This window comes from Marmota marmota, unplaced genomic scaffold (genome assembly GCF_001458135.2).
Source record: "Marmota marmota marmota unplaced genomic scaffold, marMar, whole genome shotgun sequence".
Lineage (NCBI taxonomy): Eukaryota > Metazoa > Chordata > Mammalia > Rodentia > Sciuridae > Marmota > Marmota marmota.
In genome coordinates, this window is record NW_026000130.1 from 6392179 (window position 1) to 6413739 (window position 21561).

At 47.5% G+C, this 21561-nt stretch overlaps 1 protein-coding gene across 2 annotated transcripts in view; it reads left to right on the top strand.

The window, feature by feature from the left end:
- The window catches only part of Bcr (BCR activator of RhoGEF and GTPase), a 140721-nt gene that overhangs the window by 99771 nt on the left and 19389 nt on the right, over positions 1–21561 (top strand). For both annotated transcript variants that reach the window (XR_007341259.1, XM_015500161.2), the window contains exons 9-16: positions 6404–6525; positions 7710–7878; positions 9793–9912; positions 11273–11348; positions 12726–12830; positions 13508–13582; positions 17121–17218; positions 19922–20053. Coding sequence is in view for 1 of the 2 variants with exons in the window: in XM_015500161.2 (XP_015355647.2) it covers positions 6404–6525; positions 7710–7878; positions 9793–9912; positions 11273–11348; positions 12726–12830; positions 13508–13582; positions 17121–17218; positions 19922–20053 (897 nt within the window). In the remaining variant the exon portion in view is untranslated. The remainder of the gene's footprint in view (positions 1–6403; positions 6526–7709; positions 7879–9792; positions 9913–11272; positions 11349–12725; positions 12831–13507; positions 13583–17120; positions 17219–19921; positions 20054–21561) is intronic.

A 21561-nucleotide genomic window follows, 5' to 3' on the forward strand; every position in this document is an offset into this window, starting at 1 on the left:
CATGCATTAGGCTCTGGGTTTTCTCACCAGCACCACCACCAAAAAAAAAAAAGGAGTTGGAAAAGCCAGACTTTGTTGGCAAAGTTTGCAAGGAGTGCTATGGAGAGGACAGTGGGCAAAGACAAGGGAAGAGTGGCATCCCTAGTTCAGCCAAACCTTCAGGATAGTGGTGAGCATAGTCTGTACAGTATTCGCAATCAGTGCAGGAGTCCTAAAGCTAGAGATGTCCCTCAGTGGTAGAGCATTGAGACTCTGGGGATTTAACCCAGAGTCTAATCTTAAAGCTACAAAGTCAAGGCTCATGCCATGTCCAGATTTAGACCTTTTCTTTGCCCTTTATAAATATTTGCAAACAGAGCTTAGGTTCTTGGCTTATCTGGACCCAAGTTCTAATTCTTACCAGGATCATGGGTACATTACTCACCTTTTTTTACCCACCTTTTTTTTTTTTTTTTTCTGTGCAGTGGTAGAACTGGAATCTGCTAATGAAAAGGTTTTATAGAATAAGATGAAATGTTTTGGATAATGTTGTCTCCATACAGGGCCTGGCACCTAGAAAGTGCTCAGCAAATGTTAGCTGCCACCATTCTTGCTATTGCTATAAATTGACATCATTCTTCCCAGACCCCACACCCCCTACACCCAGCAGGGTCCTGTCCCTTCTGGGGCATCCCCATTGATTAATCATCTTATAATGTGTCACTTAGGGCATAGGATAGCTGGACCAGAATTGGCCATGATGCTTTCTGGGGTCCAGGAAATAAAGAAAGCCAGAGAACATATAAGAGAAAGAGCTGGGCAGGACCCCTAAGTCTCATGCTATGGCCTAGCTGTGGAACTTTGTTCCCAGCCTACCTGCTGAGTCCCTGGAGTTCACTAAGGCTACTGAAAGGCAGTGTCAGCCAGTCCCCTGGCACTCAGCCAGCTCTTCAGAGGTATAGGACTTGCTCTGGAAGCAAGAGAGTGGGAGCTGGGTCCACGGCCTCTTCCAGGGGCAGAATGTGCCAAATTCAGCGTATACTTGGAGCAGTGCCAGGACCCACCCTTAACATATGACATGTTGGTCCTCACCTCATTCCTTTTCCTTGTCTGCTTCCTCTCCTCTCAGCCTTCACCTGGGCTGTCCTTGTCAACTTTTCTCAGTCCCATCTATGAAGGCCTTGTTGATTTGTTTACGATCAAACAAATTCCTGGATCTGAAGAAATTCTCCTTTGCTCCTGTGGAGCCATAGGCTGTGGTTACTATGACAGAGTACCATTGCCTGGGAGGTTTAAACAATCCAGAGTGGCCCCAGACTTGTGCTCAAGCAATCTTCCCACCTCAGCCTCCTGAGTAGCTAGGACTGCAGATGGACACCAACACACCACCTAAATTAAAGACATTTTTTTCACCAGTGCTGAAAGCTAGAAATCTGAGGTCAGGGTGGCAGCATGATCAGGATCTGGTGAGGGCTTTCTTCTTTGTTTATAGACAACCATCTTACTGTTCTCACAGGCCCTTTCCTCATTGCAGGCTCTTTCGTTCTCTCTCTCTCTCACTCTCCCACTCTCCCTCTTACAAGGACACTAATCCCATCACAAGGGTCCTACCTGTATTACCTCATCTAAACCCAGTTGCTTCCCCAAAGATTGCACTGCTACATACCATCACATTTGGAATTTGGGCTCTAATATATGAGTTTTGGGAGGACAGAGATATTTAGTTCATAATAGTATGCTTCTCCCAAATTGAACTTCACATGGAGGCCTTGGGTGGGCTGTAGCCTGGACTCAGAGTTGGGGGCCAGGTGCAGTAATGTCCTAGTAACAGCTGGAGGAGGTAGCTGCACTAGGGGAAGCAAACCTAAGGCAGGAGTCAACCCACCTTTTCATGGTGCATGGCAGCCTTCAGTTGTCCACCCCTCAGAAGGTCACAGCCACCTGATATAAACTTACTGGACCTCAGGCTCCTTGTCTGCTGAAATGGAGGTGACTATGCCTGCCTCATGGGGTCTTTATGAGGAGCAGGGTAGCTCTGAACATGGTGCTTATAGCCACAAATGCCTCAGCAAATGTTACCCAGTAGTTCCTCTGCTATTCTTTTAGGCACACTGTTTCATTTAATCCTTAAAAAAATGCCACCAGACAGGTCTTTTTCCTGCCCGTCTTACTTTTAAGGAATGACACTCAGAGAAATACAGCATGCAGCTGGCATCTTTAAGGAGAAAGGGCACTGCAGGCAGTGAAGGTGGAAATGATCCTGGTCCCTTAACTTGCAGGTGATCCTGACTAGGTAATTTTTGTTGGTTATTTGACAAGGCATTGGTGTCCTTTCCAGCTCGTGTCTTCCACCTGTATGTAGGGAGCACCCAGAAGGAGTACTGCCACCTAATGCCTCCACCCCACATCACAGGGGGACACTCCCATCTATACAGAATCACATGGGAAAGTCACACTGGGACATATACACATGGAGAAACCAGGACCCTAACACTAACAGACACTTATGGGGACACAGGGACACACACACAGATGGACAACACCCTCCAACGCACACACACACACTCACACACTCACACACACACACACACACACACACACTCTCCTGTGGTCCCAGCAAGCCAGCTCCTCTCATTTGCCCCTCAGATTCTCCAAAGTATGGTGCTGTCCCTGTCCTGGGTCCAGCAAGCTCCCAACCCTCTCTGTCTTTCACCTCTATCTGGTGTGTTTGCTCTTGGAGAGATGCTAAGTCAAAGGGACAGTCATTTCCAACTGTGTGACCTCACACCATCGTTAGAATGCCATGGAGGGTGACCCAGCTTCCCTTGCTCGAATCCTCTATAGGACCTGTCCAGGGAGGGAGGGCTGGAAATCAAGGCTATTCTAAAGCTGAGTTTCTGCTCTCCCAGACCCAAGGCCAAGCTGATAAGCACTTCTGAGAGGGACATCTCCAGGGAGAGACCAAATCTGCATGGACCTTCCCACTCTATGCTGATGCTGACCCACTGATAGCTTGATGACCAGTGTCCCCCACAGGAGCCTCAGTCCTGGGAGGGAATGGAGGAGATGGCACAGGTGATGGTCTGAGAACTTTTGATACCTAGTCAAAGGGGCAGGACCTTGCAGACCCTCTTGCTGAATCACCGTTGGGTCTTCCTTCACTGCCCTTTCTCTTTCTCTCCTCCCTGGATTATCTGTCTTGGGCCTGTCTTTCCCCTTTCCTGAAACACGTATATACCTCTGCAGGTCTGCTGCTGTTTTCCCGTGGAACCGCTTCACCTTCTCCCTACCCTAGTGTGGAACTTCCATCTGGGCTCTGTGCAGGGCAGACCCTAGGCCTAGGCCTAGGCCTGGCCAGCTTTTTGAGCCAGGGAGGAGGCCCAGGGGTTGTGGGTCCTAGATTGAGGGTCCAGGGCAGAGAGGTCTGAGAGGTTTTCATCCTACAGGACTGGCTCTTTCTCCCTCCTCTCCTGCCCTCCTCACCTGCCATTTCTCTCATTCATTCCCTTGATACCAGCCTTCAGCCAGGGTCCAGACTTTCTTCCTGGATTGGCCAGAGTTGTGGTTGGGGCCCATCTATTTTGTTAGGGCTAGGAGGCTGGACCTTTCTTTTGAAGTTGTTAGTCCCTGGGTGGACTGGGTTTCAGAAGCCAGATCTAGCTTAAGGAGAACATCTCTGATATTCAGGGGAAGCTCCTATAAAAGAACTGTGGTCACCAGCTATCCAGCACCCAAAGGCCTGTTTACAACATGCACCAACTCATATTCCTGGAACAGCCCTTGTAGACAAGGTGCAGTGTAATTGCTGGGACCAGGATCAGTGGGGCTGGTTGGGAAATATTGAGATTCCCGTGGCTTTGGGACTTCTCTTGGAAAGATAAGGTTGCCGAAGGTGGGGTTGGGAGGCATTGGGCGACTGTTATGGTATTAAAATTACAACCCAGGACCAAGTTGAATCTACCCCTTAGAGCTTCTACATGTTTGGAATTAGTTGGTACTGGGGACTTCTGACCTACAGCTGAGCTGAACTTAGGGTGCCCTCTGCTGGTAGCCAAAAGAAGCTCAATCCCTTTGTATAGAGAAAGGACTGTTAACCCCATGTTGCTACCACACATAGAAGGTCCCTTGGTTCTGTCCTGAGCTGAAGGACCCTCTTCTGTGTTTTTGCTGCATCTGTGTAGCCATTCCCTAAGATCCTGTCCCAGGACCCTCTGCTGATCTCCTCCCCCCAGACCCAACAATCAATGTTCCCAGGAGAGGGAGAGGGAAGGGGAGAGCAATTTGATCTCTTGCATTTGACCTTCAATGGTGCATGTACATTCCTCCCAGGTGCACACAGTTTCTTGCTTTTCATGGGTGCTATCGCCCAGCAGATGGTCTGCCCTCGGCATGTGGATTGTGGGTGAGTGGTGATGAATCATGGTCTTGGCAGGCTGGCAGCCTTCCTGCCCTTCTACTTATGGGAACCAGCAGCTCCTGCATAAAAACATTGGTTACCCTGTGCCAACGGCCAGCTGCCTGTCGTGAGCTGAGCTGAGCTGCGATGTGTAACTTCCATGCCTAGAGTATTAGGGGGCCTGGCACAAGTTGCACCTACTTCTGGGGATTCTGCTGCCTTTGGCTCCTACAGAGGATGGGGGAAGTCCAGGAAGGTAGAGGCTACAGGCAGCATTGGAGCCCCTGGTCCAGCCTGGCCTCACCAGGGTAAGGGTGTGGAGTCTCCCTGCTTCTCCAGTTAGGGATGACTGTGTCTCTTGCTGGGGAGATACTGAGTTTTCACACACTGTGTTGTACATATTTAACCTTCAGACCATTCGGGGCCATCACAGTGTGGAGTCATCACCACTCTGGAACCCTTCCCTGAAGCAAGGTGCTTCTCAGGGTTTGTGGGCAGGGATGACTGAGTATTCTTGCTTGCTCACTGGGCTGCCTAGGACAAGAGGGTGGACCTTTCTAAGGCTGAGTTTTCTTGTGAAATGAGCATAAGGACCTACCCACAGTGTATTGTGGGATGTAATCAGATCACTCAGACAGCGTGCTTGCACAGCACACATGTGTATGGGGAAAGTGCACAGTGTCTTTCATTCTGTCTCCAGGTCCTTGGCACAGCACCCAACCCATCTGAGATGCCCAGCACTTTTTGTTGGATGAATTAGTGACTTACCTCCATGTGCCTATGTAGCAACACCTTGAGCTATGTGAGAAAGACTATCCCTTGACTTTCAGATGAAGTACTTAGGTACAGAGAAACTCCGGACCTATTGGGAGTTCACATCTCCCATTCTCCGGTTTGTTTTAGTTCTACCCACCCTGTGCCACCTGCCTGTGGTCCATGCTGACTCAGCTCTCTTTCCAGGCTGGTGTCAGAGGTGTGGCTTCTGAGCCAGGCTCAGTAGCACATGACTATAATCCCAGCCACTGGAGAGGCTGAGGCAGGAATATCACAAGTCAGAGGCCAGCCTCAGAAATTAAGCAAGACTCTGTCTCAAAAAAATAGAAAGGGCTGGGGATGTAAAATGCCACGGGTTCGAACCCTAGTGCCTAAATAAATAAGTATAGTAAGTAAAAGAGGTGCAGCCCCTACTTGGAGCCCTGCATACCCTGTTTAGTCAGGAGAATTAAACTATGGAGTCCTGGATATGGAGTCCCCCCAGCTTCCTGCTGCCCTCAGGACCAGGCCTGGCCCTTACCATGACTTCTAGCACTGCCCCTTCTCAAAGAGTTCCTGAGCCCCATCATCTTCCCAGTGAGCTGCTGCCCCATCTATACCCAAAGTTTCAACCTGTTCCTGCTGCATGCCCTGTGCCTATGACAGTTCCTTGATGGGTATATCCCCTGCTTCACGAGGCTGGCTTCTTGCCAGTGCCGGATCTCCAAGTGCCACTCTTGAGAGGTACTGACTGCCCCATCACTTGTTCTCACAGCAGGCCATTTACTTGATTGTGCCCTTGCCTGGCCTCCAAGCCCATGGCCATCAGTGTCACCCATTCATTCATCCTCTTCTTCAGGCCGAGCTCCTAGGAGGGACTTAGAAATGCTTCTTGAGGACTGGGGTTGTGGCTCAGTGGTAGAACACTTGCCCACATGTGTGAGGTTCTGGGTGAGATCCTCAGCACCACATGAAAATAAATAAATACAATAAAGGTATTGGGTCCGTATACAACTAAAAAAAAAAAATGAAATATAAAATGTTTCTTGAACAAAAAGGAGTATGCATAACCCCTGTCTGTTAGCAGGCTGATGATATGGGACAGAACATTCTGAAAAGTGGGTCTGAGTATTGGATTTGGAGGGAGTGAAATCTCCCCAGGGTGAGAATGTCTCCAGAAAGTTGACCTGCTCCTGCTCGGCCAGGAGGGCTCAGCATACCCCACCAACCCTACCCATCTGGCCCTAACTTGAGCCCTCCCCACCATGCCCGCAGCACCGGCAGCTGCTGAAGGACAGCTTCATGGTGGAGTTGGTAGAGGGCGCCCGCAAGCTGCGCCACGTCTTCCTGTTCACCGACCTGCTCCTCTGCACCAAGCTCAAGAAGCAGAGTGGAGGGTGAGTGACAATGGGGCCCCTATCCCACCTAGCCAGTGACCCCACCCCAACACTCCAGGAGGAGAGGGTCTCTCTGGGGGACAGGAGTAATGATGTGGCCAGGCCCTGTCTTTGCATTCTGTTTCCACCTGAATGTGATACCAGTTCAAGGTCAAAGTTGTCATTAGCAGTCTGGAGACCTCCTGGGGGCAGAGTCAGTGACTCAACTTTCTGATCATGGCTTCATGCATGACTAGAGGAAGTTTTATCATAAATCATCTGAAAAGAGAGAGTGACAGAGAGGTCAAGAAGCTGCAGAAGCTGGTGCAGGCTGCAGGTGTTGGGGGTACAGTCAGCTCTCCCATGACCTTGGCAGGGTAATTATTGAATGTTATCTCCCTGGTGATAGTTTTCTTTTTCTTTCTATTTTTTTTTTTTAACAGTACTAGGGATTGAACACAGGGATGCCCTACCACTGAGCTATATCCCCAATCCTTTTTAATTTTTTATTTTGAGACCATCTCACTAAGTTGCTGGGGTTGGCCTTAAACTTGCGATCCTCCTGCCTTATCCTTCTGAGTAGCTGGAATTAGAGACGTGTGCCATTGTGCTTGGCTGGTGATGGCTACCAAGTTATTCCCAACATAGGCCTGTAGTCTACCCCTCGTCACCACCACCAGGGGTCAGATTTGCCCAGGGTATTCCAGGTTGGAAGAAAGCAAAGAGGGCAACGCCAGAAAAGAACAGACTTTTGTCTGCTGTTCTGCTGTTATTGTGCTGAGTGGATTTAATTAGTCAACTCAGAAGAGAGTCTCTGTTTCCTCATCTGTGAAATGAAGGGATTGTACCAGGTAGATCCACAGCTCCTTGAACTCTGCAGCTCTGGACTTCAGTCATATGCTTCCATTGGGTGATGTTGCTGTGCTTCCATGAGATGTCGGGGTTAGCACTAGATAAGGGGGATCAGGGCTCTTCAGATACTTTGGGGCCCGGGGTCAAGTGTGAAATATATGTTCCCAGGAGTGACTAAGGTTGGGACTGCCAGTGTCTGCCAACAGCCTCCTTCCAACCTGTCTTATAAAATAAGCACTGGGTTTTGGATCAGATAACTATGCAGCCCTATAGACCCAGAGTTCTCAGATTCTCAAATAGTGACATCAGCAAAAGAAGGCAATAAGCATGTTAACATTCTCCTTTTCCCCCAGCAAAACCCAGCAGTATGACTGCAAATGGTACATTCCGCTCACGGATCTCAGCTTCCAGATGGTGGACGAATCAGAAGCAGCACCCAACATCCCACTGGTGCCAGATGAGGAGCTGGATGCATTGAAGATTAAGATCTCCCAGATCAAGAGTGACATCCAGAGAGAGAAGGTATATCTGACTGGGGGAAATGAGGGCCGGGCTCTGTGTGACCTGAGAGGGAAGCAGCCCCTCATACATCAGCCAGTGGGTTCTCTCTCCTCTGAGCATCTGACCCCACGCTGGCCTCCAGAACCTGCTGTGACTCCTGTGAGCTCTCAGCTTCTGGAGTGCTGGGCATCTGGTCACAGCCAGGCAACAGTTTTATTTTGAGCTTCCAGCTAAATTTGGGTTCTTATACCAGAGCAGCTAACATCCCAACTCTGAACAGAAATGAAGGGATACTAGCTGTGGGCATTCACAGTGTGTCTTTCACGACATACTTATTTTACCTAGCAGATGGCCCCATGCCCAGTTTTCTGACCTATGACCAGGATACTCTCACGTGCATAACTTACTTATACTAGATGCCCTTGTGGGTCTTGTCTGACCTGTGCCTAGTTTACACCTGCCTGACTCTAAGAGCCTGACCTTGGGTTTTTCCCCAGTGTCCCAAGGAAAACCTGGCCTGGAGTAGCCCCTAATTCTTCTGATGGAAGGTACAAACTCAATACATATAACAACAGAAAAGTTGTTCAGAGATAATAACTAATGGATCCTGGGCAGGAAGGGTGCAATGAGGTAGAACAGTCCTCCACCTCCAGGTTGCACAAGGCAGGAATGAAAAGGCAGGGCAGAGAGAGAGTGCTCATTTGGTAACCAGCAGTTTATGTAGGGGAATAAGGCGTGTGTTGCTTTAGGTTCACAGGCAAAGCCTAAATGTTTCATTTAAAAGAAGTGGCAGGAAAAAAGGTATCACCCCAATACACAGGAAAAGTACTGAATCACTGAGGGAAAGTTGCACTTTGGCCATATGGGGCTTGGGGCAGTCTCAGATGTGAGGCTGGAGGGGTGCCCAGCTGTCCTTCTTACAACTGCCCTGATGAGGGCTTAGTCCAGGGTGAGGAGTACAGCCCTGCAGGCCACTGTTCCTTTCTACACAGATTTAGAAGATTGTAGAGATAGTTAGGATGTGGCCCCCAAGTCTGAGTTTAGTCCAGGATAGGAGAGGTGCTTTGCAGTAGCCTTAGACAAAGTGAGTCTCGAGAAAGTTGGTCCTCGGTCCAGAGACACCTGGCTGAGGTGGATGCAATAGCAGGAGGTCTTCCATAACTTTCACACCCTTGCCCAAGCCAGTGCACTATAAACCTTGCACATTTAGGAGCATGCAGGGAGCTGCATGACAACGGAAGCCTCGTACATGGAATGAGCATTACATTGTTTGTGTAGGTGGAACTGTGGCCTCCATGGTAGAGTGTGCCCAAGCAGAGGTGGAGCCAGTGCTACCTTCTCAGAAACTGTCAAGCCCTATTGACTGCCACTTCAGGATTATCTACATTGTGCCATTTCTCTGGAGATTGGGGTTGGGTCTCTAACTACTAAGGTTTATCTTGGTTTCCTCAGGGTGTAGCAGCTTCAGGAAGGATCCATGTGGCTCAGGATAGGGAGGATTTTCCTGTCCAGATCCTAGTGATGTTCATCTGGACTTGCTGGGACCCCCACAAGTACTCCCAAGGGTCTGATACTGAAATAGCTTAGGTCAGGGAGGGCATGAGAGGCCCTTTAAGTCACAGCAGCATCCTGGACACTGGATTTAGGAAAACTGAAGGCCAGGACATCTGTAAAGGTCTCTCCCCTTTAGCCTTTAAGAGGACAGACTAATTCCTTCAAGAAAGGTTTATTGAGCACATTCCATAGCTTGTGCCAGGCTTTGACTCCAAGAAAGGCCTGTTTCTGTCCTCAAAAGGCCACCAGCAATAGCTGACTGAGGCCCTGGGCTGTGCTGAGTAAACTGGTGGGATCCCTGCCCTCTGCGAGCCCAGCATGGGGTGGGTGGGATGGACTGAGTGGAAAGAATGGAAAGGCGAGGCTGTCTTCTCCCTGCAGAGGGCAAACAAAGGCAGCAAAGCTATGGAGAGGCTGAAGAAGAAGCTGTCAGAGCAGGAGTCGCTGCTGCTGCTCATGTCTCCCAGCATGGCCTTCAGGGTACACAGCCGCAATGGCAAGGTGAGTGCTGCTTCCCAGCTCCCTCAGCCTTGCCCTGTATATGCTTTAGGTCTTGAATGGGATATTGATCTCAACTGCAGCTGAGATCCATCCATCTGGCTTCGTGGCATATATTGTCCCCAGCTCATGTGTGACCTTTGCAACTGCAATCCTTTTTCTCTGGACGGCATACCTGCACTGAGAGACATGTCCAGTGTGACACATGAAAGCACACATGTCCATAGCCCTAGGGGAAATGGTCATTGACTCAGCTCCCATAGCTGAGGGTGGCAAGGTCTCCAGGGAGGGAATAAGGTCAGGTCTTGCAGGCTCACGCAGACTTGACCCTTAGTACAGAAATGCTGTCTGGGGACCTCAAGGTCCATTTAAAGGAAATAGCAGAGCTCAATTACTATGTATGACCATAAAGCTCTAAAAAAAAAAAAAGAAGAAGAAGAAGAGAAAGAAAGAAAGAAAGAAAGAAAGAAAGAAACAAGAGACATTCAGTTTGAAAAGAAAAAAGTAAAACTATATGATTTTATATACAGAAAACCCCAAGGAATGCATATAAAGAGAGAATATAAGATCAATATACAAATTTTTAAAAAATGGCAGGAAAAGAAGGGAGCCCATTCTGCTAGGTGGGAGAGATACCTCTAAGTTCCTGTCTCTCATCACCCACCTGAGCCATTGGGGTGTGCTATTCCAATACCCAGGCAGCAGCCTGTGCTGTGTCACCCCATTATATAGGTGCAGTACTGAATTACTAAGGGAAAGTTGTACTCTGGCAATGGAGGGCTTAGGATGGTCCTTGATTCTGGGCTGGAAAGGTGCCCAGCTGTTCTTCTTACAACTGCCCTGATTGGATGTGAATCCTAAGTGACGAATATGGCTCCTCTCTATGGTGTCACATGTACCTGTCAGTGTGCAGAATGGTTCTCTAGTGCCTGGCTAGGAGAGGCAACCGATGAGCCTAATCTCTGGGTCACTGTTTGTACTTGTGGGTTGGATACAGAAAATTGAGTTGGCATCAGCCCTGACCTCTGCAGATCCTCTCTGGTAACTTCTTCATGTTCCTAAGTTATACCCACTCTGCCAGTGTCATCTCCTAAAACCCAGGTGTTTCAGTTGGGGCTTGTGCCAGAGGCAAACTTACACAAATGTTTGGCCTGAAGTACAGCTAGTGGGATAGGTGGAACATGCTGAAAACAGTAAGCTTGTCTGTGAGCATACCGGATGATAATAGCACACCTGAGCACATCTGGGCACAACTGTCTGGTGGTGGGGAGGTGCAAGCCTCAGGCTCAGTACTCTGACTTGCCAGGTGCTGGCTTAGCTAGGATGAAGATAACAGGCACCTTCTTCTTTTTGCCTAACCTAGAGTTATACATTCCTGATTTCCTCTGACTATGAACGAGCTGAGTGGAGGGAGAACATCCGGGAACAGCAGAAGAAGTGTGAGTGGCCTACGCACTAATGGGTCTTAGGCATCTCCTGTAGTTTTTAAACCTTTATTTAAAAAATTAATAAACAATTTTTGAGGGACTTTATCCAAGGGAAATGTTGCAGGGAACCCTATATTAGAAAATAAGTTGAAGAAGAGCTCCCCAGACCTCTTGTACCTTCCCACCTGTCCTTCCCCACAACCCCACTCCCAGGTGTACCATTCCCCCAACTCTGCACCTCTCTGGCAATTCTCTCCCCAGTCCTTCCCAAAATTTCCGTCTCTGTTACCTGCTCCCTGGACCTATACACACAAATGGCCCTTGCCTGCTCTCCCAACCATGGCCTTTCTTTTACTCACCCTATCCCCTTGGTCTCCCCTGTACCCCTACCCTTGTCTGCCCCCCAGCAGGTGCTAATGTCAAATGGGCCCTTGACTTAATCCACCTGGGCAACCACTGTACTGGCCCCTGTCCACCTGGTTGACTCAGAACAAAATACTCCTCTCTGAAACGGCCCTTTCCTTCTCTAGTCACACTGCTCTACTAGCAGTTTTTTTCCTTCTTCAGAACTTAAAACTGCACCCCTGATCCTGTCTGGCAGTGTTCAGGAGTTGGAGGGCAGATCTTACCCCAAGTCCATGGGCTATAGCTCCCCAGCTTCCCACTTGGCCCACTGGTAGGGGGAATTTAGCCAAGCACTGTATCCCAGGTGGTCTGGTCCTTCTACAGCAGTGGACTGTCTGTCTCCTGTTGAAGCAGTATTTTTGGCTCTGCTACTGCACATAGACTCTGAGCTGGGGGTTCTACCTGAACCTGACCTGTCCCATCCCCTCATGCTCATCATTTGTTTCTATGGAGCCATTTCTTTCCTGTGATGCCACTGTGTCCTGAAGGTATAATGAGTTTCTGTCAGGGCTCATGTCCCAGGGATTCCTATCCTAACTTGGGGACTCAAATCATTTCCAGCACCACAACATCTATTCTCTGCTCAGTGTTATCCCCAGAAATAAGCCTTTTTCCTCACCTAAGGGAAGATAAAGGGGCCTGTGTTAGCAGAGTAGGGGACAGCAATATACTTATTTCTGGGGAGACCTCCCAGGTTTCTCTCTCATTCTCAGACCTGCCTTGTAGCTGTACTAAATTGGTGTGCAGATATGTGTGGATGTGTATGTTTATAAGCATCAAAGATTGTCCCTACCTGTGAGCCTAGGCCTGGGCTCTCTAGGGCCTTACCTTGCTCTGCTGCCATATCTGAAATTCATCTGGGAGCCACCAAGCCCCAGTGTTGGCCCTATTGTACCCTCTCCAAGATGTGGTGAGAGTCAAGTGGGATGGGTACAGAGGAACAGTGTGGACTGAATGAGCCCTGCATGTGCTCCACCCTCTCAGGTTTCAAAAGCTTCTCTTTGACATCTGTGGAGCTGCAGATGCTGACCAACTCGTGTGTTAAACTTCAAACCGTCCACAACATTCCACTGACCATCAACAAAGAAGGTGAGACCAGCCTCCTGGGAAAAGAGCCGATGGCCAATGTTCCTTCTTGTTGGCACTGTCCCCCTGACCAGTGGCTTTTCCTTCAGAAGGATGTGCTTATTAAAGCCTGTTGTTCTCTCCCAGGTGTGGGTGGGACTGGTTAAAAGTTTCTCCCAAGGAAGCCACTGCTGGGCAATTGAGAAGACAGTGGTGTCCTTTGTCACAGGCCTGAGACTAATGTTTCTCCAACCCACTGTGGTGGATCTATCCCGACTCCGCTGTCCTCCCAGATCTCCTCTCATCCAGGCACTCATTTGCCAATACTTTTGATCAAGCCAGGTTTTGCCTTCACTGTCGTGTATGTGTGTGCAGGCTGACAGACGCATAGGCATGTGCTTATACACACACATGTGCACATGTGTATGCACTCACTCATTCCATCTGTATTCCACACCACCTGACTAACACCCTCTCCTGTCTTTGGAAATTTAATTCACTTTGTCTTGACTACTGGTTCACTTGCATTGTGGACCCACCTAGATCCTAAAGTCCCAAACGAGGAAAACCACATGGGTACATTTTTGGTCTGTGACACCACCTTGCCTAGTGCTGAGTTGATTCTGAAGTGGAACCAGCCTATGTCATCTTGCCTCCCTCTCCTAGGAGGCATATGTTTACCTCTTTGGTCTCTTGCACAGATGATGAATCTCCTGGGCTCTACGGGTTCCTGAATGTCATTGTCCACTCAGCTACTGGGTTTAAGCAGAGTTCAAGTAAGTGACTGGTTTGGGGAGGAAGATGGTGAGGGTTGAGTAGGTATCTTCCCAGGAAGGATGAATCAGGCAGGGCATAGGGAATGAGGGAAGTTGTTCAAATGATCACCTTTGGTCCCTGATGACTGGGAGGTGCTGGTGCTGGTTGAGGGCTTCCAGATGTGGAATTATTTTCTAGGAGTGGACTCTGCCCTTTTCCTTACCGTCTCAGATACTGCAAGCTGGTAAGCAGCGCTCTGTGGGCGAGTCTTGTAATTGCAAGGACCAGAGTTTGGTAAAGGTTACCGGAGAACCTAAATTCCAAGCTGGGGGACTATAGGCAGTGGCTCCTCAACCCAATAAACAGAGTATATTTGGCTCTTCTGTCAAAATGGATGGATAATACCCCTTTCTCTCCCAGCTGCTCAAGCTGTTAAACTGGTGAAGGCTGACTGCATTGCAGTTGTACAGACCTCAGCATAGCATATTCACCCTGCTCTTGGTGTCCATATGAGGAGGGAAAAGGGTACACACCATTCTGACTTTTCCCACAGTTGCTGCAAAACAAGAGACACCCCCCCACACCGAAAATCACAGAAGAAAATAGTTGCAATATATATGACAAGGGACTTATGTCCATAATACATAAAGAACTCTTACAACTCAATACAGGGAGGCAACCCAATCATAAAAAATGGGCAGAAGATTTGCATGGACACTTCACCAAAGACATATGAATAGCTAATAAGGACATGAAAAGATGCTTGTCATGTTAGGGAAATGCAAATTAAAACCACATCAAAATACCCTTTCACATTCCCAAAATGATAAACACAAGGTGAGCAATAACAAATGTTGTGAAAATGTGAGAATAGGAACCTAATACACTCTGGATAGAGGTATGACATGGATCAGCCACCCTAGAAAACATCACAGGATTTTTGTAGTTTTTGATGCTGGGGATCAAACCCAGGGCCTCATGCATGTTAAACATGTGCTGTACTGCTGAGCTACAAACTGTCCCTATTTCATAGTTCCTTAAAAAGTTAAACCACCCTATCATACATCCCACCAATCCCACTTTTAAGTATTCACTTTAGGGAAGTGAAAACATACATCCACAGAAAGACTTACACAGATAACAGTGTGGCACATCCATTACATCCATACATGCAATAAAAAGGATTGAAGCTAGGTCTATAATCCCAAGTACTTGGGAGGCTAAGGCAGGGTGATTGCAAGTTCAAGGCCAGCTTGGACAACCTTGGTTTTGTTTCTTTAATTTTTTTTTAATATTATTTTTTGTTGTAGTTGGACATAATACCTTTATTTATTTATTATTATGTGGTGCTGAGGATCGAACCCAGGGCCTCACACATGCTAGGTGAGCGCTCTACCGCTGAGCTACAACCCCAGCCCGGTTTCTTTAATTTAAAAAAAGAAATTTTTTTTTTATACCAGAGATTGAACCCAGGGGCATACTACCACTGAGCTATCTCCCCAGGCACCCCCCCCCCTACTTTTTTTAAAGATTTATTTATTTTTTTAAACCTTTATTTATTTATTTATTTTTAGAGAGAGAGAATTTTTTTTAATATTTATTTTTTAGTTTTTTTCGGTGGACACAACATCTTATTATTATTTTTTTAATGTGGTGCTGAGGATCGAACCCAGAGCCTCACACATGGTAGGCAAGCACTCTACCACTGAGCCATAACCCCAGCCCTTTTGAATTTTTATTTTGAAAGAGGATCTCACTAACTGTCCAGATTGGCCTTGAACTTATGATGCTCCTGCCTTAGCCTCCTGAGTTGCTGGGATTATAGGCATCCAGCCAGCCTAGACAACTTTGTGAGATCTTGTCTTGAAATTTTAAGAAGGATTGAGAATGTTGCTCAGTGGTTGAATGCTTTCTTAGCATATACAAGGCCATGGGTTCAATCCGTAGGACTGGGGACCGAGAAGGGGGGAGAATGAGCTAGCTACTGATGGAGACAACAACATGGATGAGCCTAAAAAAAATTATACTAAATGAAGAAAGCCAGAAGCAAAAGAGTACATATTGTATCATTTTATGTAAGCAATTATAGAAGAGCCAGAATATAGAGACAGACTATCAGATTTTTGTGGAGGACTAGGGATGGGAGTAAGACTTGACTGCCGATGGATGGATCCATGGGGACTTCTGGGGAAGGCTATGTCCTGAAACATTTGTAGTGTTATTTGTACAAGTCTTTAAATTTACCAGGAATCCTCAAACCAGTAGATGAGGATGCAACAGATGAATTATATGGAATATCAATTATACCTTCATAAAGCTGTGACTCACTCATAACTGTTTCCCTGGACCCTTTTCTCTCTGGCTGCCCCAGATATGTTATTTCCTAAGGTTCCACCAGACCTTCCTCCCTCCCTGCACCTGTCCTTCAACAATGTGTATGTCAACAGAACTGCCTCTCAATCCCAAATTATCCCTCTTGGCCTCCCCTCTTACTTTTTCATTTATGTCCTTAGTGTCCCCCACTTTACATTCCACATCTCCAAACTGAACCTATCATTCATAGCCCCCAAATTTGTTACTCTTTTTTTTAAATATCCTGGCCTGATGAGTGGCACCACTGTCCACCCTTCTGGTCAACCTAGAAACTAGTATCCTGTTACCTTACACTGTCAGTTGGATATTCTCCATCAGTGGAACTTCTGCATCATCTCGGGCTACCTTCATCCAGGTCCTCAGCAGCATCCTCCTCTGTAGACTGATAACTAAGCCTCTACAACTCCTATCCAGTGTTTTTTCTAAAATCCAAACCCTGTCACCACTTACAGCCACCGGACTCTGTATACAGTCCAGCTTCACTCACCCACAGACCTCCCCTCCCTTGTACCCCACAACTTTCCCAGCACTGAGCTGCTTCCTGTTTTCTACACTGACCTAGAGCTCCCTGCCCTCATGCTTTGATGGGGTCTGCTCAGGTCATAAAAGCTCCTCCCACCCTCTGACCCATACCTGTCATCCCCCATCAGGTAGCTTACCTCGGCTGTGGTCTCTCTGCAGTGCTCTCCCGCCCCCTGCACTCTCCCCCAAGGTTTCAGTGCCATGTTCATCTCCATCTATTCCTCCAAGCAAAGGGCCCTTATCGCCTCTGGGACTTTTGCTGGGGATTGCTAAGTGATCAAGTCAGTGAGTATTCTGAGAGATCCCATTTCCCAGCTTCATGGTCAGGGCAAGGACATTTCTTGAGGTGCTGGTGCTCATACTGGCCACTGGTTTGGTGTTTTATTTTAAAAAAAGAAAGTAAAGGGCTGAGGTTGTAGCTCAGTTTTTGAGCGCTTGCCTTGAATGCATGAGGCACTGGGTTCGATCCTCAGCACCACATAAAAAAATATAAAGTAAAACAAAGATATTATGTTCATCTATAACTAAAAAAAAAAAAATGTTAAAAAAGAGAAAAAGTAAAGACCTTTTTTTTTTTTCTTGATTTTGAAAATAATACCTGCTCTTATGGAAAATGTGTGTGATGTAGAAAAGTATGGTCATGTTCCTGTCACCTTCCCACAGATCTGTACTGTACCTTGGAGGTGGATTCCTTTGGGTATTTTGTGAATAAAGCAAAGACGCGTGTCTACAGGGACACAACTGAGCCAAACTGGAATGAGGTAAGTAAGGAGACCTGCATCCATGAGAGCCCGGCCTGGCAGGGCCAGGATGTTTTCCAGAAGAGTTTAAGCCTCCAGGGGCTCCCTAAGGCTTCCTCCAAAGGCTGTGCCACCAGCATTCCAGGAATGTCCTAGAGAGGAGGGGTGGTGACATATCAAAGAGATTTAAGTCCAAGAGATTTTATCTCCATGTTCCTGAGAATTTTACTCACCCACCCCCATCACAAACAAGCAATTTTGCCAGTGAAATGTTTAGAAAGAGTACTTAAAAGGGCTTTTTGTCCTGCCTTTGTTATCGCTTAGTATTTATGGTAGATTTCCATGTTTTTCCTTAGAAGCTGGAATGAGCTCCCTCAGAAGCTGGAATAAGCTCTCTATGACCCTCTCAGTTTCGAGAAGCCTGGGACTCTGCTTGTGGGAGCTGGGGTGGGGGGCTGCAGGCCTACTCCCTGGGTCTCCCCAGTCTGAAGGGTCCTGTTTGCTGGTCTCAGGATGTCGGGGTTGTGTAGTCTGTTGCTCTGCTTTCCTCAACCTTGGAGAACTATTGTGTGAACTTTTGGCCTTGGGCCTCCAGGAGTGGGGAGCAAAATTGCAGAGAGGCCGGTATCTATTAAGTCCCCAGGACCCTATGAGATGCCATTTCCGGACTCCACAGCAGCTACAACCTCAAGATCTTTGATCTTGATGGTGCAGGTAGAACAGCAGGGCCAAAGAAAGCTGCCTCCAACACCCTTCACAGCAGAGAAGGAAACCGTGTGGCCAGTAAAGTGAGCAACCAGAACCCAGGTCTCCTTGCTGCTCAGTGTCCACTACTCTCTTTGATCATTAGATGTAATACCTAAATAGGAGACTGATACAGTTACCTGTGCATGTAGCTCTGAGATGAGGGCAAGGTGTCAGCTCCACGTTAACCATTGTAGAAGGCTTTGTAGACAGCAAGGGGGCCAGAAGACCCAGGAGAGTCAATGAAGAAGGAGTGGTAGGTAGGGTATAAAAGGTTCAGGTTTGAGTCAGCAGCCAGAGCACCAGGGAGGCTTCACACCTGGAGGGCTCCATAGCAGCAGGCTACCTGGCATGCATGCAGATCATCCAGGGGGATCCTGGCATGGCCTCTTCACCCCCATTCAGATTCAGAAATAGCCACTCCCCCCCCCACCTCACCCTCCTCCATTTTTCCTCCTATATAGCCCATGCAGGTTTAAGCATGGGTGGTACAAGTACAGAAGGGATGATAGGGGTAGCAAGTTAATCCCACATACCCAGAGCAGAAAACTTGAAAACCCAGGAGAGCATTCCAAATCATCTTTCCTTTGTCACCTCCATGGATTCCTTTTTTTTTTTTTAATAGAATTTATTTTTAATTATTATTTTACAGAGCAAGGGAATGAACCCAGGCCTTGCACATGCTAAACACACACTGTGCCCCTGAGCTACACCCCTAACTTAGATTTTATTCCTTAGAGCAGTTATTGGTTTAGAGAAAAATTGACAAAAAAGACAGTTCCCATATTAACTTCTCCCCTGCTCTTTTCCCCTCACATTTTAAAATCTAACACCCAAGGGCTGGGGTTGTAGCTCAGTGGTTGAGCACTTGCCCTACATGCGTGGGGCACTGGGTTTGATCCTCAGCACCACATAAAAAGAAAGAAAGCTGCCTCCAACACCCTTCACAGCAGAGAAGGAAACCTTGCTGATGCCTGTAGGAGCACAGAGTTCACCAAGAAGCCCTATCTCCCTACCCCAAGGGCAAGAAGTTGTGTCCATCTACAACTAAAAAATTTTAAAAATCTAACACCCAAGTGGAACATGTGTTGCACATAATTGGTGAGCCTACAATAATAATTTCATTATCACCCAAAGTCCAGAGTTGAAGTTAGGGTTCACCCTTAGTATTACATGTGGTCCATGGATTGTGACACACATGATGACATGTATCTACTATTGTAGTATCATACAGAATAGTTTCACTGCCTAAAAATGAAGCCATGTTCACATGACATTGTTGCCCCAAATCATAGAATATCTGCATTTTTTAATAATTTCATTTTTATGTTTTTTTTTAGTTGTAGATGGACATAACTTTATTTATTTTTAAGTAGTGCTGAGGATTGAATCCAGTGCCTCACATGTGCTAAGCAAGTGTCGTACCACTGAGCCACAACCCCTGCCTAAATATCTGCATTTTTTTTTAAAGAGAGAGTAAGTGAGAGAGAGAGAGAGAGAGAGAGAGAGAATTTTTTTAATATTTATGTTTTAGTTTTCAGAGGACACAACATCTTTGTTTGTATGTGGTGCTGAGGATCCAACCCGGGCCGCACGCATGCCAGATGAGCGCGCTACCGCTTGAGCCACATCCCCAGCCCTAAATATCTGCATTTTAACAAACACACCTGAGAGTCTGAAACCAGTGTTATGGCACCACCCTTGGAGATGCTGGCTTACAGCATTTGAATTAGGTTTGAGAGGGATTCAGAGCCTCCAGGAACACCACACTATAGTGACAGTGATGACCACAGGGATTGGTCCTGAAGTTCCCAGGGCTAAATGAGGAAGGTCTAAAGGCACAAGTTCTCCCGAAGCAGCCAATGGCGCCATTTGTTAGGAGCTATGGCTCAGGTCCCCTTCAGCCCCTAGTACTACTGACCACCATGCACTTAGACCTATTTGTTCACCTGCAACTATTCTTCTTTCTCGGGGCCACAGGAGTTTGAGATAGAGCTGGAAGGCTCCCAGACCCTGCGGATACTGTGCTACGAAAAGTGTTACAACAAAACAAAGATTGCCAAAGAAGACGGCGAGAGCACAGACAGGCTCATGGGGAAAGGCCAAGTCCAGGTGAGGCTGCCTGCCCCTCTTCCCCAGTCCAGATGAGCTTTTTCATTAGGCTTTTGGGGACATTGAGATGGCCTAGCTTTTGCGACGGGTGGTCAATGATGGCTCTGAAGCATCTACCATGTTTGAGATGCCTCGGTCCGTGCCTTCACAGGTCCTCTCCTGCTCCTGTTTGTCTGAGAATCTGTTATGTCCCATCTTGTTCCCAACATAATTTCTGTTAGACATGTTTTTCCAGCTGAGGCCTCAGCTCCTCCATGGCCTTAGGAGAGCCCAAAGGCAGAACAGGTAGTGTCATGGACTGAATTGGTAGTTATGGGGCCACTTCTTCTTGGGAAATTATAAGAGTCCCAGAGTCTACTCATTTGACTTCTGTTTTGGGGGTCTAGATCCAGTTTTCTGATGCACCCCTGAGCAGGGACCCCCAAAGTTGGTGTAGGAGCGCCCAAGTAGGCCAAGAATATGTGTCCATACAGAGGGTCTCCTGGTTGTCAAGGAGAACCATCCTGGCCCTTGGTCCTTCAGAAGTTTGTTCATCCCTGAAAACTACCAGTTTCTCATACTTGTTGGCAGACAGAAATTGCCAGCCTTGTATTTCTTGAAGTTCTGCCTGACATATCTGCATGGGCAGCTGAGAAAAAGCTCTTATGCATGTTCCTATAGCACATGTATCAGATCCAGATCAGCTAGTTCCCCCTTGCACCATCCTGCCCTGCCCTGGAGGTAAATGGGGTCTAGGGTACTGTCTCTCCAGGGACCTCTGTCTTCATGTGAAGCCCTTGGGAGAGAGGGTTTGGCATTCCTAATGCCTGTAGGAGCACAGAGTTCACCAAGAAGCCCTACCTCCCTACCCCAAGGGCAAGAAGTAAAAAGCATCCTGTGGCAAAACACTGAGTGCCTGGAATGACATAGGGAGAAGGTGACTCTTCCCTGAGTAATTTGTGGCTTTGCAGATGGAAGCCCACATTCTCCTCATTCAGATGGACAAAGTCCTTGTTAAGGCTGAATGTCCCACCCTATCCCGACCCCTGGCCAGCCACATTCTCTGGAGCTACACACTCCTGCCTGGTTTCCACCATGGAAGCTTTCAGGGAACTTGGGGATTCAGGGCCTCCTGGGACTCCCTATTCCTTAAGACCATGTCTAAAAGCAAAAAATGTTCTCACCAACTTGTCCCTGCCCCACCACATAGATTTTGTTCACCCTCTTGACCTTTATACAGAATCCAGTGATGTGAGTCAGCCACATAAATGGATAGCATTGCTCTTGCTGGATACCAAGGCAGTTTTTATATTTTGCCATCCCAAGAGCATCGTGGTGCTGGCCTCCTTTGGGAACCAAAGTGTTTTCACATCCATCAAGTGACAGTTATAGTTAGAGTGATGATTATGGCTTAGGTCCTTTGATGTGTGTCATTTTAATCCGTTTTTCAACACTATAACACCTGAGGCAGTCTGCTTATTGAGAAAAAGAGGAGGTGTAACTCAGTCTTGAAGGCTCATAGTCCAAGC